Source organism: Schistosoma haematobium, chromosome ZW (genome assembly GCF_000699445.3).
Source record: "Schistosoma haematobium chromosome ZW, whole genome shotgun sequence".
NCBI classification, from domain to species: domain Eukaryota; kingdom Metazoa; phylum Platyhelminthes; class Trematoda; order Strigeidida; family Schistosomatidae; genus Schistosoma; species Schistosoma haematobium.
Window position 1 is genome coordinate 57,520,089 of NC_067195.1, and position 20,827 is coordinate 57,540,915.

A 20,827-nucleotide genomic window follows, 5' to 3' on the forward strand; every position below is an offset into this window, starting at 1 on the left:
TAAATATTACGATTGGATAAATATTAGACCACCATTGCAAACTTGGAAACACTGGACGGCCATTCCGTCCTAGTACGGGACTCTTCAGTAGTGAGTATCCATGATCTCGCATGAGGAACTAGAACCCAGGACCTTCGGCCTCGCTGGAGAACGCTTAACGTCTACACTACTGAGCCGGCATCCAACAGTGTTGATGTCTAACTTCAACCAATCAACGACATTATTATGTGCTCACTAGTGACTGGCTTCAAGATAAGTCTTCTGGAGTTCTAGCAAGAAGCCGTGGCTAGTAAAGTTCATCTGTGTCTGTTGTAGAGGTAATTCCTCATTGGAGACAATGATAGACGGTTGCACAATTGATTGAAGTCAGACATTACCATCGTTGGATGCCAGCTAACTCAGTGGTCTAAGGGATAAGCGTTCGCCTGAGAGACCGAGAGCCCTGAGTTGATGTATCGCGTGTGGGATCGTACATGCGAACTGCTGAGTCTCATATTAGGACGAAACGGCCGTCAAGTAATTCTAGGTTTTCAATGGTGGTCTAACATTCATCCATTTACGATATCGATTGAAACTCAACAATCTCCACAACCCTATATTGATAAGCTAAAAAATATTATTGGTAAAGTTGAGAACTCATCGAACTGAATTTTAAACTCCAGATATTTGGAAGCCAAGAAAATTTTAACTATGTTTCAGCATAACAAAAACGTCGTTTCGCATTAATTAACATAATTTAAATAATACGCCTTCAGTGGAATTTCACATTATCCTACCTTCCATTAAGTAATGCAGTTTTGTGAACAATTCTCGGTAAACGTAAATGATCATTAAAATTTTCTTTAAAAGAATGATATATATATATATATATATATATATATATATATTCAATTAAAATTACTTTTGAATATATCATTTACAGCCCGTATGCACTGAAGATACTATATTGATATATTCGCAGTGGTCAAATTAGAAAACAAATGAACTCAAGGTCACACGTGAAGTCTAATATTCCGGATTTGAATTCAATCGGATTTTAATGATTTCATAAACCAGCTAAGAAATACTTATCTAATAGAAAGTAATTGCTTCAGAGAAACTAGTCTTATCATTCAGTTTAATGTCAGTTTATGTGATGATTCACTTGACAATAAAATTTAAGATAACTATCCTATAATAATAAACTATAAGATATGACTATGGCATAACAGATTGTGATACTAATCAATGGTATGATAGGAATAATATGATATTTGGATGCATTTTAATTTAACTAATAAATATGTACATTATTCAATCATTATTTCTCAAATGTTTCGTTATTAAAGAAAGTGAGCATATTCAAAGAAACAATTCGGTTAATCTTGGAAAGTTTCCTAAGATAATACGTTTAATATAATCGCCATGTTGGAAGGTACTATTTATAGCCGCCTATTAAATAATTCAGTAACAAATAATTATCTATATAATTTATATAAGGTTCAACTAAGAAAAACGAATACAAAGTAAATTAATCATCTTACCTGGATAATAGCAATTTGTGTTTCTGTTTGAAATCGTTTATGATTCTTTATTAGTTCTTGTAAATAAACAACAGATCGTGCATCAAAACAATCTTGTCTACATTGATCTAATAATCGTTCATAATACATATTGATCTAAAATTAATAGTATATACAATAATAATCAGTTAATATCTTCTGAATGTAGCAGATTTCTAACTTGTAAACCATTATTCACTGAACTAATGACGGTGTTAGGATTTCATTGAGAAATCTATGAATGTGAATACGGTGACAAATATATCCAACAAGTTAACTGAATAACAAAATCTAAAGTGAAACTTTATTCGTTGCATAACAGTAAAGTAATTATTGGAAGAATATAGAACTGAAGCTAGTGAACATTCATTGAGTTTATTGACAATTTGTTTAATTTGTAAGTGTCATTCATTACAGTGCAGTGACCAGTGAAAATGAAAGAGAAATGGATAGTTGTTGTGTCCTAGTATGACACTTCTCATAAGTGTGCACGGCCTGACAAAGAATAGAATCCGGTAATTATCCTTGGTTTAACCACATTTCATTAAATATTTTGATTCAATCAAATAGAAAATATAGTATGAGTTATAGATAATTGTTGAAAACTGGGTATATTTCTGTGGTCATTATTGACTGGCGATTTCCCTTGACGGTCAATACCACATTTATTTCCTTTATTATTTTGTTTGTTGAATGTTCAAAAGTACAGTTATAAGCTTTTGTGAAGAAAAAAAACACCTACCTCATTGATTTCCATTTAAAATCTCATAATGATAATATGTAATTGAAATACAACCGATTCACATATCAAATCAGTCTGCTTAAATTTCTAATTTATTCACATTTCATCAATTCTAATACTGAATCAATGAATGTTTTTAAAACGTTTTATTATACTTTATTAATACTATTGTTAGGCCTCCCAGTGTATTATCACGCTTATTTTAATGAAAAGACAACTTTGTGTTTAGAAAAGGTATACACATCATAAAATCAATCTAGAAATACTAACTGTGGTTTTACTATGGATATAGTGATTAAACACTTAATTACTTTTTGAATGTTTTATTTTCTATCGTAAATTGTAATTTGATGAATTAAAATTACATTTAAACAAAATCTTTTACAAATTTCACAGGTTGTAATCATGAGTCGATTGAAGCTAGACCACCATTGAAAACCTGAGAGCACCGGACGGCCGTTTCGTCCTAGTATGGAACTCCTCAGCAGTGCGCATCTATGATCTCGCCCCCCGCGGGATCCGAACCCAGGACCTATTGGTTTCGCGCGCGAGCACTTAACCACTAGACCACTGAGCCGGCACTCAACGGTGTTAATGTCTAACTTCAACCAATCCACGAAGTTGCGCCACCGTACGCCATTGTCTTCAATGAGCTGATATCTCACAACAGACCTGGTTGAACTCCACTGGTAAAGGCTTGTCACTAGAACTCCAGAAGTACCCCCTGAAGTCAGTCACTAGTGAGCAGTTGACTGTTATCTGAATGATATCTTTAAAGTTATTTGTTATTTCTAATTGTTTAAAACTATTGACATAATTGAAGTTATTATAATAGTGAGAATGAATGCAAATATCGACAACCAACCAGTAAATAAACGGAAAAAAAATGGTCGGAAACTTTGAATATGACACTTGGTGAAATGTCACAAATGACCTTCAGCCATACTTTTGCATATCATATTAAGCTAAGACAATTATTATTAAGTTACTGATAGAAACAAGAATGTAATAAGAAATGTATGATTATTCTCTAATAAATGAATCAGTATAATTTTGGTAAGTTATTCTATCATATTTTTGTATAATTTTAACTATAAACTGTTTAACGATTTAGTTAGACGTAAATGAGTTTTTCAGTTTGGTCCTAGTTATAGATCTATTAAGGTTTATAAATCGTTTTATGTCGTGATCTGGTATTTAGTTAACACTATCATATGGGTTATCAATTAAAATAACAACAATACTCATATATATATAGAATTCATCTAGGCTTATATTTTTCCAACTAGATATTGCAAAAAGACAGAAATATTCAAGGCTTATTGATTGTCTAAAACAAAATACAGCAACGCATTTGGTAGATTAATTGTTAAGGGCGTAGAAAACTAACTTTAAATTTTAACTTGACTATTTACGAAACGAAAAAAAACTAAAATCCTACTGAATAATGATTTTAGAAATAATTTATTGTTTACAAAATATCATTAGTTATAACCAATTAATGTGTTGGCCCCCAAATGCCCTGGTACGGCCGAGAGTGGGGAGAGTCCGCTCTCCCTCTCCAAATGCTCTCACATGGCCACGCGTATACAGCCTCTGTCAGGGAAGTCCTACTCACTGCTTTATCGTGGCGGGGTTGTTGTTTACGAAAATGAGAGGACGAAAAGCGAATGTCCGGCGCTTTAACGGGATTCCAAAACAATGGTGCACATGGGCTCCAGTATCCTGTGGGAACAAATGGCGTATGAACCAATCGTTGGTCACCGGCTTCCATGGGACTGCATCTCCTTACGATGCTCCACTGCCTTGTGGATTAGACCTTCAGGTCGAAGGCTCGGGGAGTGGCCCCCTAAGAAGACCACCTGCTTCGCTTTGGGCACCCGGGCAGTATCACAGCCCTCACACATGTCAAATGAGATTTTTATGGCGCATATGTATTTGATGCCTCCTTGTACCAATATCTATGTTTTAAAATAAATAAATAAACTAATTTGTTAATCTAACCTTGATGTGATTTACCAGCAAATAACATAATAGCTAAGATTAAAGTGATTTGATGACTTTCAACAAATATTGGTTAGTTTTGAATTTGTGTATTATTTTTCTCAAAGTGATTAGGTACTAAAATATATGGTTGAAACTGTCCTATATAGAGAAGTTTTCATTATGAATTGACTTCAACTCGTGAGCCATTGAAAATCCAGGGAACATATTGGACAATTGTTTAATCCTATTGCGGAACTTCTTGATAGTGTTGAGATATATCCAGTTAAATATCAAATATGATGTGATAGATCATATTAAAACAATCCTAAAATTATCATTATTCATATTATAAAAATGTCATAAGAAAAATAAGTTAAATACACATGATTTGACAGACCTCATTCAATAAATCAATTAAATTAACCGAAGATTCAAAAGCTAATAATAAAGATGATCTTCCAGATATTGATGAACTTGTACGGTTCTTTTCATTTTTATGATTTACAAAAGATGAATTACCATTCAATGTTAGTCTCTGTGAATTATTATCATCATAATCTTCAATACTATTCAAACTAATTTCATTGTCATTCAACGAGTTAATTGTTTGAATACTATCATTTGTTTTAATACAGTTAACAGTTGAAAATAAATTAGTTTCTATATTATTTTGTCCAGTTCTATAATCATTATTGTCCAAATAAGGTTCAGCAACTATTGCTTCCATGGAAGAGAACAAATTTTGTTCAGATATATTTAAAAAGCAAATTTGTAACGCTGGATTATTTTTCTAAGAATAAAAAAGAGAAAACAACAACAACAAAACAATGGATGAATTGTATGTTTATAAATTACTCATATTTTAGTGATTTGAATAATGAAAAAAAGAAAAAATAAGGGAGAAAAATCTAATGTTTATAACTTACATTAATTTGTAAATGAAATACCAATCCATTTGATTTAAATTGGTGTCATTTTATTATTTAGAGAATTATAATCACTTTTTTACAGCATTCAATAATTAGATTTACATCCTGACTGACAGTTTACAAGTTAAAATAATAAAATCAGATCTAACTAGATCTTTAATTTTAATTAATAAATAAATAAATGGAATTGTGTACAATCATAATGAAATAATCAATCAATCAACCAATAGAAACACAACTTGCATATGATTGGATAATTATGCATTTCAAGGTTATTTTAAAATTAGTAATAGATTAATTTACAATATAAAATAATTAATTATAATTTGTAAATAATACTTTAAATAGTCTTAGATTACAATAATATTATACATAAAATGGATTGTTATCAGTGTTGACATCTTTATGAATGTAAGTAAACAACACATCAAAATGCAGATATATTTCATATATTTATGAATATTTAGTGTTTATTAACAAAACGACTTTAATTGTTAGAATAAAAAGAACAATATGACAATGAAATACTTTTCTTCAAGAATTTCCAGTGATATTTTTTCCAGTTGGCGTTGAAAAACATCTGGAACTAAAAATAACTGTCAACTAACATTAAAGCCAGAATTATCAATACAAATGTTAAAACATTTCTACTGTATGGGGCGGAAACCTAGAGAACTACGAAAGCAGTCATTCAGAGGATATAAGTGTTTATTAGGAGTTGCCTACGCGAAATACTTCGGATCTGTTGGCCAGACATCATCAGCAACAACCTATTGTGGAAGAGAACAAACCAGATCCCAGAGGACGAAGAAATCAAGAAGAAGCTCTGAAAGCGTATAGGAAACATATTGAGGAAAGCACACAACTGCGCCATAAGGCAAGCCTTCACATGAAATCTTCAAGACCAAAGGGGAAGAGGAAGACCGAAGAACACATTACATCGAGAAATGGAGACAGATATGAGATAACATAAGCTGTCTACTGATGTCTACAAAATAGTTCGTATTCACCTGACATTCTAAGCATTGACTATTTAAAATGAAGAGAAACACTTTAAAATGAATTCTTAGTATGCTAGTTTTAAAATCAGAAGAGAGTCAGTATTGAAGAGTTGTTAAATCTTTAATTGAAATTTTTCATGCGTATGAACAATGAAAATGTCAAAATTCTTAGTTAAGAGTATTTTAAAAATGCTGAAGAATTTCTATAAATATTCCATATAGAACAATTAACCGAATCTATTAACCAATACGGAGAAAGTTAATCAATCACATGATCAATGGTCAAACGAACAAGATGGTAAGCTTGAATACAAGGATAAATAAAAACAATGAAGCCTGAGAAAACAACCAATCAAAGACAAGACCAATAGAACGAACTGACTTAACGCTTGTGGAATTTCACTCACAAAAAAATTTAAATAAAATAAACGTTGATGACGTGATAGGATGAAAAAGAAAAGTTCACAATTCAACGATCTGCCTGTCTACAATTGCTTAAAAATATCTACATAAAGTGCCATAAAAGATTGATACCATTGTAATAAAATCTCCAGGTAATCATAATATCATTTACCCAATGTGACAATTTAACAATTTACATATAAAACTTTTATGAGTTTATAATAAAGCATAAACCTTACTATGTTTTAATGGTAATTTACCATTTCATCACTCTCAACTAATATGATGCCAATCGGGCCTCGAATTTTATGGAATATATTTGTTACGTCCTTGATCTGTCTACCCACTTTTGTACAGAGGATACTTGACTAATCTAGATTAAGACCTTGACGCGATAGGCTGACCAGCTTAATCTTGAGGCTAGTATGCGTGAGTTCGAAGTGGAGTAGAGAAACGAAAACTATTCTATCACCTGATTGGCTGACAAGCGCGCAAGTAAGAGAAGACAAGTCAACTGGAACACTACTCAATTTATTCCCAATTCTGATTTGGTTACTGATTTCATATTAGTCTAAAAGTGTACATAAATAAATAAATGACTAACCTGACTATTGACAGATAATTCCCATTTAAACATTAAAATTAAAACACGAAGTTCAATGAAGGGATCTCTTTTCAGCGAACTTATTATCAAGCTGTACAATCGTATATATATGATAATTTTGTTTTTGTAAAAGTACTAATTCCGTGAGGAAATGTGAACACAGTTAATAAAAAAGGTTATAATACTAGATTACGTAATACGAATAATAACAATAGATTTAGTGAATATAATAAGATGATTAAAATGAATAAAAATGTTTTTGTCAACCGGTGTGCACATACACAATATTGAAGCTATGTGGTCAAGGCTGAAAGAGTTTTTGAGACTTTATCATGGCTCCAGAGGCTGACTATTCTGTAACCGTATGGATGATTTCTTCTACTGCATGCATTACGATTTTAGAACCTCAGAACCTCTTTCTAACCTTGACAATTTTTTGAACCATGTATAAGAAGTGTATCCACTTTATTTCCTTGGTTTTGGATAACATATTTTTACTTTATACTGACTGTTTGCTGATTGGCTAATATTCATCAAGGTCACTTAAGATTCGTTCAAAGGTCGTATATAAATTAGTGTCTCTCCACTTTTTCTAATCTAATGATCCTATTACCAATAATTGTCAGGTGTCAAATAATTCCATTTCTTTTTTCTTTCAGATGAGCCAATATTTACTTTAATGAAATTACTAATTACTTTCAATGAAATACATTCATTTGCTTTGATAATATAACGAATGAATGAATGAATAATTCACAAGCCTAAATATTTATATTATTAAAACAAATAAAGTATTCCGATATAATTAATAAAAAGATCTATCAATCATTCTGAATTAAGTATACTATTAAAAATGTGTTATATACCACCATTATTAGCAAATATTGATATACAAACATAATTTTAATTCATTATTAAATGATCATAGAATAATACATGAAAGAAGAAAAAAAGGAAAGAAGAGAAAACAACAACAACTAAAGAAAATGCATCGATTTATTGTGTTGAGTGGTTAATTATTCATACAGAAAGAAAAATTGATTTTTTTGTGTGCTTAACTATTACTCTTTTACATTCACACTTTATTCTGGTAATTTAATGAATGGTTATACTTATAAATAATCATTAAATTTATTCGAAATCATGAATCGATTTAAGTTAGATTATTATTGAAAACCTGGAAGGAATGAACGGTCATGTTGACTTAGGATGAGATTCTTTGATAATAAACATCCATGACCCTCCTTAGAGGAGTTGAACTTGAGACTTTTGGTCTCACAAATGAATCCTTAACATTTAGACTAATGAATCGGGTTTAAATGGTGTATCAGCTTAACTTTAATCAATCCACAAACGTGTACTTTTAGTGGCCCTATTATCTGACTCCAACGAAATCGTATAAATGATTGTTGTCAAAATATACTTCCTGGCTATCCTCGTTTATTTTTATAGAATTAACGTGCGTTGGTGAATAATAGAATTTAAATAAGTCAAATACGAGAATGAATGTTTGAATACATATATTTTGTATAGTCGTTGACCCGAACAGATAATCAGAGAATCGCAGCGAATGGAGCAAAGAGAAGGCGAAGTGAAACGAAAGGACGAGCAATGGAAAAGGCGCGTGAGCCAACTCCATTTAATCAAGCGTTAATATTTGTAGCCAGATAAAATAAGTTACAGACATATGATGAATAGGATCAGAAGTGTACACACACATACGCTCATATAAAAAGTCAGGGTTGATAAGTGAATAATTAGCATGATCAAAATGTGACTCAAGAAGAATGGATAAATTTACCTGTCCTGAAGGTAGAATAAGTTATGTGGGCTTGACATAGTAACGGACACTACAAACTGATAATCATCAAATGCACACTAATAACTAGCTTCGAGAGGAAACACCCAGATATTTAGTGATAAGTTGCAACCAATGAAGATAAAGTGTGTCAAATATATGGAAGGCAGCTACTGAACACAGTGGAAAATAGTCACGAAATATGAAAGAATGGTTGCACCCCGGTTCAATGGTTCAGAGGTTAGATGTTCGCGCATATGAGATCTGTAGAGGGTTAGATCCTCGTTTTTCAGAGTCATGAATTCTCACTAGTGAAGAGTCCTACACTAGAACGAAACGGCTATAAAGTTCTTCCAGTTTTCCAATGACTGCTTAACTTAGATTAGTCTTTGATTTAATTTTTCACATACCATACTAATAATAAGACTTAATTGGAAAAGATTATGTCGTTCTATAACTAAGTTATTGATCATTAGCAAACGTTTGTCATCATGACACTAACTAAGATAAATTAACCTAAGTCATTAATATTCTAATTTCTGCAGGGCACTTGATTCGTAGCTAATTATCTCGCATATTTATGATTTCATCAGTAGACAACATCTCACACAATAATATAAGTGATTACGAATGAGACTGTTTCAGTCTGACCTATAAATTATATTAATAATGTAAACACGTTTTTAGCTTAGCTTGAAGATTTGTGTAGATTTTGTTTTGTTTTTTTTAAATCGGAGGACAGGTCTTACCATAGACTGATAATAGCAAATCTTGTGTAGGTGGATATTTCAAAGATTGAGTGATTTGTGAAGTTTACTAAAAGTTATCTCATCCTGCCAACAAGAAACACTTAATTGTTGGCAAGCTTGACTAGTCTTTCTCAGTATTGTAGTCAGCAAAATAAGAATAGATGGAATGTAGTTGGCAGTGGAATTCAGGACGCCCATTTCATCCCTAGATGGATAATACCTGCATCCCGGAGTTGATTTTGTAGGAAAAATAAAATAAATAAATATGTATAACGGCGAGACTATAATTCATGAACGAATAAATGAAATTGAAGATAGTAAGTATAGGATTATGGAGATAAATTCATTCATCTATAAGGTTAAATGGAATTTTGGTGTTGTAGCTGATGTCAGTTAGTGATAAAAATCCTGACCCTAACTCCAACTCTTATTCGTAACCCTAACTTCTAACTCAATAACTCTCTTTTGACCTTAGTAAGGTGGCGAATTTTCTCAAGGTCACTAGTGTCCATCAGAGGTCATCCATAAATTAGTCTCACTACAGTCTTATGTAGATTAAAAACAACAAAACTATTTTATGTATCATATATGTAATTGAAGGAAGATTTTGGACTTGTTATTTGCTCAGTGAATAGGTTTTTCTTAATGTATCCTTCACACAGTGTACTTTAACGAAAGCTGACTTATCAGCCTATCAATTAGGGTTTTGGACACTAAGATTAATTTAGTATTCTTGTATCATAAATACGAAAATTCTAAAAGTCGTGATTTAGTAGTCTGAGTCACAAAAACCAACATCAGTACAGGAAAAAGGCTATAGAATAAAACACGAAAGGTGCTAATTACGAGGGACAATAATCGAAATAAGATGTGTTTAATAAGGAAAATTTTAATAAGACAACAATAAATACTCAGAACACCAGTGAAATATAAAAACAAATTAAAACTGACGTGTGAAACATAAATCACTGTTAATATGATTACGACTTAGTGATCAAGAGCAGTAACCACCAACGCGGCTTAAAACTTTGCTAACATGTATTTTTAAATAATATTTCAAATTTAATCGATTAACACTATCATTAACATAAACTTGTATCAGAAAATAAACCAAATATATGAAAACATCCTAGTCAAAAAATAAATATAGGGGATGGACTATATTAACTTTGTACTAGCTAAAGATGAGTGCCAAAAAATATTGAAACTTCAGTCTCGTCAAAGTAAATTACAAAAAGAAAAGAGCACTACTAAGACTTGAAGTGGATACTTGATTGGTTCTCTACCAGTTTGTATTCTAAGCGTGGGACTAAAAAATAAATAATGTCACTCTTTTAAAACTTTATTTTTTGGACAAATTGTTAGGTATCATTTTAATCTTAAGCACAATCATTTAAGCCCATATGTAAGCATAAGACTAGAAGCTCACCTGATGTTTTTGATCAATCCATGATGGTCTTGATTCCAACCATTCTTCAACTTCGCGACAAAGATCAGAAGGTCTACTTATTTTCGGAGAACTGCTGTTGCACACCGGCTGAAATTGAGCAAAAGCGAAGATATTACCGATCTGTTACATAAATGTGACTGTAAACAATTAGACCACGAGAAAAATTATGCAGCCATAATGGAGCTCAGGTCATATAATGAACAACATACGGGTTTACTGGAAGATTTAGAGAAAAAATGTCTAGTTTATGAAATCAGTTATCGAAAATGAGTACCATACAATAACAATAAGACGGAGATTGAAGTAAATAATCTCTGTAAAATTATCTACAGGAAACGATACTCTGAATGTAGGCTTGTAACAAAAACCACATTGTGATAGTATACGAGCAGAACAAAAACAAGCGAATGAACTGAAGAAGTGACCAGCAATTAAACGGATCATTTCATTTTCTACATAGGGATTTCGCTCCTCAATTATGAAAACATTGAACCTCAAAAACAGTCTGGTCAGTTTAGCATCAGTTTAGCATCTCATCGTCACTAATTATAAATTCATAGTACTGGTGAAACTCATGTTTGCTGTGACATAAACAACAGAATTCACTCTACTTACACGACTGCGAAGGCTAAAATTTTAATGATACATGTCAGTCAGTTGCTGACTATGTTGAACTTGATATAAGTGTTTATTAATCCTGCTTGCTATCCATTAGATCAGTCTATTAAGTATAAATATTGACAAAGTTAGATGATAAGAATAATAAATAATATTCATCAAAGTGGATAGTTAAACCCTGTAGATATAGTTTCAGAGAAACGAATGGGATCGAAGCGTGAAAAACACTAAATAAAGATAAGGAATGAATATGACTGTACCACTGCGATATAATTTGGGGTATGTTATCCAACACCTTTAACCAACACTATTCATGTACGCCTTAGCTTAGAAGTCTGCATACACCATTTTGGATCATTTATCCAGTCGATATCTTCATTTCCTCACTCCTAGCGTCTATTCAGCCAACCCTAATGCCAACTAGCAGTATCTGACCTCATATGTATTTGTTGAACATTTCCTAACTTCCTGATTTTACAGTTTATGGGTTCACCAATCGAATTTCACTTTAAAACTTCGAGTCAAGACTCAGCAAATTATCTAACAAACATGGTGACATAGTGATTCATTTTATTTCGGCAATTATGTTTTATTATTTAAATCATGAAGAGACAGATACAAAAGACAACATGATAAAATAAGAAAATATTCTACACAACTATGTTTAGTATTGTTTTAACTGATGATATTCATTCATAGTTTTCCTATCATTCGATTTAATGATTTGGTCAACGCTCTCTATGAAATACCGGCAAGACTATTATATACACCAAAAAATATGTATTTCGAAAGCGCTTCTAACTGATAATATCGATTATTTCAAATAACACAACTAAACTTATGCCAGTCAAACATCAAGTTATTAAATGTTTGTATTAACTTATATAACAAAAGTTGTTAAGAAAAGTCCATTAACTGGTCCTGAGAGAAAATTTGCACCATTTGCTCGAGCCAAGTGTATACACGCTACAAATCACAAAAAATACCGGGGTTAATGTTTCCTGTGTTGATTAGTTTAAATGATTAATTATTACTATCACCAATCATATAGTGTTCTGCTGAACACAATCGAATTATTAGTTGACTTTAAATGGGAACTAAGCCAAAAGTGTGGGAATATTTCGAATTAAAATCAATAAGAAACAATCGCTTTGCTTTCACAGCCAGATATTTAGATTCAATTTTTGAATGGTCCCAAATAATATGAATTTAACTCTTACTACTAGTTTTATATTCAGTAGTTCATCTTATTGACCGAAATTGCTCAGGACATCAATAACGTAACCGAATGGTCAGCTGAATAAACTTGCATGTCAATGTTAATGTTCACGAATAGAAAAGCAAAGAGCGCGCCTCCTGGATTTCCCTGCTAGCCATTACTCAACATTATTTAATCTTGTAACTAGGAATATCAAGATTTTCCTCTGACGGTGCACAAAAGGATAATGATCGATCCTTAACGTAAAGAACAGGAAAATACGACCCATTACAAATGTTATTGTTGTTAGGATTAAAGATATTGTGAATGATATTTGTTTAATGAAGTAAAATTGTCTTCACTGACGTTCTTTTTTATTGATAAACTGTTTCCACTATTGAAAACCTGGGAGCCCTGGACGACCGTTTTGTTCTGGTATGGGACTCATCCATGGCAGTGTACATCCACGATCCCGCACTCATGACTCGGAACCAGGACTTTCCGTCTCACGAGCGAAGGCATAAGTTCTAGACCACTGAGCCAGTATCCAACGGTGTTAATGTCTAACTTCAACCATCCACCATTGTTTTCAGCGAGTAACTGCCTCACAACAGACACGGTTGAACTCCACTGGTTATGGCTTCTCTTTATTACTCCAGGAAATCCTTCTTAAACCCAGTCACTAGTGAGCACATGATAATTTTCAGTATAGGGTCGTGGTCTAACCTTGTTCCATCCATGATATCAATCTAAACTCAACAAATTCGAGAACCCTATACTGATAATCTGTTTCCAGTTAAGTTAACCACTTATGATATCGGTTAAATATATTCTATCAATAAATAGTCTAATTTACAAAACGCAAAGATTATATTTCAACTCTGAATTAACAAGCTAATTTAGATATTCTGTGATATGTGCTACTGATTTCGACAAATATAAGTAGTATTTATCATCAATGCCTGGAGGCACAAGGTTAAGAAGATCGAAGAGAAGAGAACGAGAATAGTGAATGATTTGTGTGGAAAAAAAGGAACAATCAAGTCTGAGACGACTAATTAACATTTTGAAAATCAAGTATTTACTGTATGGTAATCAGATTTTATTAAGACCTGTATTTTTTTTCAAATACATTCGATTACCCTCGCCTGAGTTCTCGTTCATTACAATTCCATAAATAATTGTTTATAATATGTAGGCAGTGAAACATGGCCGGTAAGAGTAGAGGATATCCGTAGGTTACTAGTATTTGACCATAGGTGTCTTCGAAATATTGCTCGTATACCCTGGGACCATCGAGTAAGTAACACAGTTGTTAGGAAACGGGTACTAGGTAAGGATGGCAAATCAATAGATGACGTAGTGAAACTTCATCAGTTGAGATGGCTGGAACATGTGTTACGTATGCCCAACCACCGACTGCCCCGAAATGCGACGTTTCATGGTGTAGGAGTAGGTTGGGAGAAAGCTAGGAGTGGCCAGACCAAAACATGGCACAAGTCCATGAAGTCAGTGACAAGTGGTTTGAGCCATATTGGTAGGTGTAGACTACCTGGTTGGGATCTGCGAGATGATAGCAACCGATGGTAAGAGACCCTGAGTGACATGACTGAAAATAGTTTACAATGAAGCAGGTGTATCCACTCCTTGTGTTCTCTCAAATTCTAATCCTCTGAATTCTTCATGTCCCTTTTTTCTCTTTCTGAATTTATTTCACTGGATTATACTCCTGTAATAACATCTTCAAACCCTAATCTTTCCGATTACTGCTTATACTCTTACCACCTTTACCACTACGGGATTTGAATCGACAACTCGAACTGTTGTACGTCCGTACGAAGTTCTGCGTTGTTACTGACTGACTGATAATATGTAAACAATCATAGAAATGCATAAATGATAAGAAATAGAAAATTTAGTGAATCATTAATTATGATTTCAATATTTTCGATTTGATCATTGATTATTCATTTGTTAACAACAGGTAAGTCATATGTATGTTATATCATTCTAGTAAAATAATTTTGTATATAAATAATTGTTTTCATTATCTAGTAATTATTTTCTTGCAAAATCTATCGATTTTTAATTCAGAGATTAATTTTATGAGTAGATTTTCATCACTAATTATTTAGTGGTTAAGTGCTCGCATGCGAAACTGATAGGTTCTGGGTTCGAATCTCACGAAGCGGGATCGTGGATGCACACTACTGAGGAGTCCCACAGTAGGATGAAACAGTCGTTCAGTGCTTCCAGGTTTTCCATGGTGGTCTAGGTTCAATTGACTCATGATCTCAACTATTAAAATTATTTAAGTATTATTTTTCAATGGTTAAGATCATGAGTCAGTTGAAGCTAGACCACCATGGAAAACCTGGAAGCACTGGGCGGCCGTTTCGTTCTATTGTGGGACTCCTCAGCAGTGCGCATCCACGACCTCGCCTCCTGCGAGATCGGAACTCAATACCCACTGGTTTTGCGCGCGAGCACTTAACCATTAGACCACTGAGCCAGCATCCAACGGTGTTAACCATTGAAATTACCATAATATCCACAAAACCCATCTGATATTATTTTTCAGTATTTTTTTCATACCATTGAACTGTTCCGTTTAAAAAAATTTAACAAGCTAAAATATTATGGGTAATAAAATATATTTAAAGAGTTTTACAGTCTGAAACACAATAATGAATTCTGCTGAATCAGCTCTTCATTCAGTTCTGCATCATAATTATAATAATTTACGATATGTTTTCTTATTAGACGAAACCAGAAAAATAATATCCGATTATACTTATTGTTATATTATATCTCTTATTATTATTATTATTAATATTATTAATAGCCGTAGTGACTCTAGAATGTCTTATATGAACTTTAGACTAATACTACTAAACCATACAGTGTGGAACTAATGCGTCATTTTTACCTTGCTAATGATATTCTATCCATTTTAAGCAGGACTGGTCTTCTATACATTTATGCCTTTTATGTTTGTCTTCATCGATTATATGTATTTACTTTCATGCGATATGACTATCCACTTGTACATATTATACCTCGACAGACTTAAGCATAAATCTCTTTATGTATATATGCTTATTATTTACTCTATTTGTTGTCTATTTACTGGCTTACATTTCTTTTTATTTAAACTATATAAGATGAGTCACTAGATTAGTTGACGAGTTAGTGTATTGCCAATCCTCAATGCTATTCACCTATATTCTGTTTTCTGTTTATATGTATATTTGAAAGAAAGATATCTAAAACACAACCCTTATTCAAACTTTTACATAATATTTACGAGGTTAGATAAGGATCTATATTTCATTCACATAATTCATCATCAATCCGAGTGAACTCAATACTTTATATTCTTACTCAGCTATATGAATAGATAGAACCAAATACCACTTTATGGTTAGATTAACAACTTGGACATACTATTTTTTATTCCAGAAAAAGTAACAATCATTATAATTACTTCATGACTGATTATTGTGCTTATATGTTGCAACATACAACATTAAAAATTCATTTATTCGTTTATCTTGAAAAGAGCAAGAACAACGATTCTAACAGAATAGTATGAATTCATTTTATTTCGTTAGTTCTCGTCAACTGCTTATAACCTGTGATACCTTGTAATCTTTCAATAACTCAATCAAAGGTTGACAAGTACCCGTTTCATGTTACTGCCAACTGTATTTATAAATTTACGTGCCAAAGCAGCTACATTGGCAGAACAGAAAGCAAGGCATATCTTAAATTTTTTAAACATGTTCCAAAAAGCCTTATAACAATAGAAAGATTCTAAGCAGTGCAATCACCAAACACCTTGATACAGGGTATCTGCTCTACACCTTTTAATCTTTCAAGGTGATTAGTAAGCAGACAAATTCCAGTCTTCTTACGTTTGCTGAATCCGTTGCTATCAGGAGTCAAAAGCAGATGGTTATTAATCTTCCCTTGCCTTGGTGACAAATGTTTCTTCGTTGCGTCTTAAACTTTTTTAAAAATCTCTTTCTTGTATTTATTAACATCATTGAGTTTTGTTTCAACTATCTTCGGAATTATTCTTATTTTATCAGCCGAGCTCTTCTCATTTTATTCCTATCAGCGTTTACTCATTATGTAATCACTTGTTTCTGGCAATTTGATCTGTTGTCATAATCAATATTGTAGAATGTACTTTTACATAAGTTATATATTTACAATATTCAGTCAATTAAATTTATTTACACCCTTGCTATACTATAACTAATGTGTCTTCAATATAACTTCCAACCAAACCCTTGCAAGTAAGTGATTTAAACCTATTATGTAATTATGATTTTTAAATATCACAGATTGTAAACAGCTGGCGAGAACCAACGAAATAAAATGAATTCATACTATTCTGCTAGAATCTTTATTCCTGCTCTTTTCAAAATGATAAAGGGAACTATTCGTTTATCAATGAGACTTCAAATATTTGTCATGCAAAACGTATTTCACAAAACTTACAATATCTAATGAAAGAGAACATTCCATAAATCTACTTTGATCAGCATTCTTCCTTATTTGGATAGGTGAACCCCATTCAGGCATCTTTTTATTATCTGATGTTGAAAAGTCTTTAGAAGTTATCAGTTCCTGTAAATAGAAAAATATTATTTTAAAGTAGATTTATCAAATTCTTCAAACATTATTTTGATAATTTTGACTAAAGAACTTAATGCTCTAGTCAGTATATAATGGTCGATAATTCCAAATAAACCGGAAGCTAATAGAATAATTTAAAAACTTCTTATTTGAAACATATCTATTCATCATAGTAAGTGGTGACAGTTGTTCTAAGATTCAAATTCACCATCAATCGCTTGAGAAATAGATCTCTATTCATCAAAGGATTGAGTTGTGATGCCTGCTTGTAATTAAGTCTGGATTATTTTAAAACAGATTGAATTTGGAGCATTGGAATAAATCTTATTGTTGAATCTTAAACAGAAGAAAACACAAGTATTTAATTCCAGCGATACATGCTATTGAATACATTTCATGATTTTTTAGTTTTAGCGAATACTTAACCATTCAATCCTGATTTAAAGAACTTAAAATTAAATGATTCTGAGTCATTGCAGCTAAAGTCTTCAACCACTGATCACAGTTATCATGGGGTTCCTGACCAATTATGCTCCATCTAGTGACAGTCACTTAGAACAATAGTCAATGATTTCTTGGAGTGATGCCATGTCTCGGTTTGGCAGTCTCTAATTTTCTTCCAGACCACTTCTGCACCAGAAAACTCCATGCCTTGAGGTAGTCAGTGTCTAGTCATCCGTGACACTTGTTCTGATCACCTCAGTCAAAAAACTTCAGTCCATAAATATCTTCTACTTTTAGTGATTATGTCTCACATTGATGGAACAATACAAATATGATTACTAATGGGCGATATATTCGTCCGTCGGTTGGTAGAAAGACAGCCTACAGTAATTTATTAAACTGATTCCTTAGCTTGATTATAACTTAAACAGAATGTTTTGGACTAAACTAATAAAAGACATATGTATAAAATATGACCAATAAAATACCCCTCTTCTTTGGACGCCCGCATAATAAAATCTGTCACGTATGGATTATAATGCATTTAGCTGTTTAGTGACAAATTATTTGTTACTTGCAGACAACTTTGAGAATTCAACATTCAAAATTGATTTGGATAATTCAAATACATCAAGTCCTCGTAAGTGGAGATTCTATGAATCTGGGAACAATACTAATTTTAACCCGAGAGATACTAATTGGAAATGAATATACTACTTATCAGTAGTCAAACTCTTTGTCACAGCAAACTATCTTTTACCAAATCGTAGCGAAGCATCATTACATTATTGGTAAATGGAGTTCAATAGTTGAAATCATGAGTCAGTTGAAGCCAGATAACCATGGAAAACATGGAAGCACTGGACGGCCGTTTCGTCCTATTGTGCGACTTCTCAGCAGCGTACATCCACGGTCTCGCCCCCCCGCGAGATTAAAATCCAGGTCCTATCAGTCTCGCGCGTGAGAGCTTAACCATTAGACCACTGAGCTGATATTTCACAACAGACCTGGTTGAACTCCACTGGTCACGGCTTCTCACTAAAACTCCAGGAAATGCCTCCTCGCTGGGGGCGAGGTCGTCGATGCTCACTGCTGGGGAGTCCCATACAAAGACGAAACAGCCGTCCAATGCTTCCAGGTTTTCCATGATGGTCTATCTTCAATTGACTCATGAGTTCAACTATTGAAATTATTAAAATCTCCACAAAACCCCTTCTGAAAATAGAGTTCAGTTGATATAGTTTATTTACATATTGTTAAGTTTGTCTTACATTGTTCCTACATGTTCCTTTTCTACTCTTTTGTATGTTGTTTTATACTACTTATTTATATTCAGTAGGCAGCTGTATGCCCAACAATTTTCAAACTTACGTTGTAACTCAAGTTGTGCTGTAACATTCTGGAATGTTCACATATATCTTTAACGTTTATTTTACTTATCATTGTATTTATCATTATAATCACTGTAATTTAATTGCTGTAACGGTTATCCACAGTTTTATGCATTTGTTTAAACGCAACAGTTTCCATATTGCTTGCTCTTGGTTCGAGTTTCGGTTGTTCATAAACTGTTATCAAATTTAGACACAGCTATCGGCTGTCTTTGGACTATTGTATGTTGTAATCATTCTTTATGTTACTCTTACAGGAAGCCTTTGTTATTTTCATTCTTGAACGACGCGTTTAAACGCCTAGACACCTCACAAGTTGAGGTTTGTAACTAAATTTTGTGTATTATTTAATAAAGAACCGCTTTTGTAGACAAATCGTTGTTTTGGGACTTCGATTTTGCGCGTATCTCAATCGGGGTTACTTGGACGCTTCGATAGAATTAACACATATATTTTAGATATGACTACATAGTGATTAGAATATTACAAGAGTACAACGAACTATTAATCTAACTGCGAATCTAAAATAAGCAGCGTGGTTGCTTTCCAGAAGTAATTAATGTCCAAGTACACCATTAGATGCCAGCTCAAGGGTCTAGAAGCCAAATAGCGAAATCATAAATTCTAAATCCAACTCTTTGATCCAGACTTGTGCGCGCATACTGATAAGGAGCTAAACACCAGGGCGAAACGACAGAAAAGTTCTGCTTAGTTTTCAATGGTGGTTCAACCTAAGCCAGTTCGTGACTTAATAAATGAAAATATAAATTAGTGTATAACCAACAGTAATAAACATAGAATTCATAATGGATTCTTCTTCGATGAATATTTGACTAAAAACCAACTGAGTTACTCACAGCAAATTACAAATTTGTATCGTTAACTCTTTATATAACTAAAGACATACCATTCGTTTTTTATTTTTCTCTTCAGCTCTTCTTAACGCAGCCTCAAATTTAGTTTTTGGTTCTGCTCCTTTTATAATATCTTCAACTCCACTATCATCCCATTCATTCAAGTATTTAAACGTTTTCTCTTCAACATTCTGTACTTCAGAGGAAATATGTTGACATGACTGAGTATGATTTACAGATGAACAACTGTTTTGACAAAATAGAAAATCTGATTCAATCGAATCAAGTCCACTCTGCAAAAATTGAATATTAAAGAAAAAAGAAACAAATTGAAGATGATCAGTCAATCATCATTTATTTGTTATTATACTCGCATCACTTCTCCATTAGTTGTATAAATTAGCTCGAAAAACCATTCATATACTTAGGAATATATGATAATTTATTTTCAGACTAATGACATTTTAACCAAT

General features: G+C 32.6%; 1 protein-coding gene across 2 annotated transcripts in view; it reads right to left on the bottom strand.

Moving 5' to 3' along the window:
* SCHIP1_1 (Schwannomin interacting protein 1) overlaps window positions 1-20,827 on the bottom strand; it is an 85,694-nt gene that overhangs the window by 17,822 nt on the left and 47,045 nt on the right. The window contains exons 4-8 of one of the 2 annotated variants that reach the window (XM_051211857.1): window positions 20,408-20,647; window positions 17,528-17,656; window positions 11,182-11,289; window positions 4,667-5,059; window positions 1,524-1,658 (exon numbers count right to left, since the gene is read on the bottom strand). In XM_051211857.1, coding sequence (XP_051071966.1) covers window positions 1,524-1,658; window positions 4,667-5,059; window positions 11,182-11,289; window positions 17,528-17,656; window positions 20,408-20,647 — 1,005 coding nt within the window. Of the gene's footprint in view, window positions 1-1,523; window positions 1,659-4,666; window positions 5,060-5,195; window positions 5,351-11,181; window positions 11,290-17,527; window positions 17,657-20,407; window positions 20,648-20,827 lie in introns of those variants that run through there. The other variant, XM_051211858.1, reaches the window with a different exon arrangement.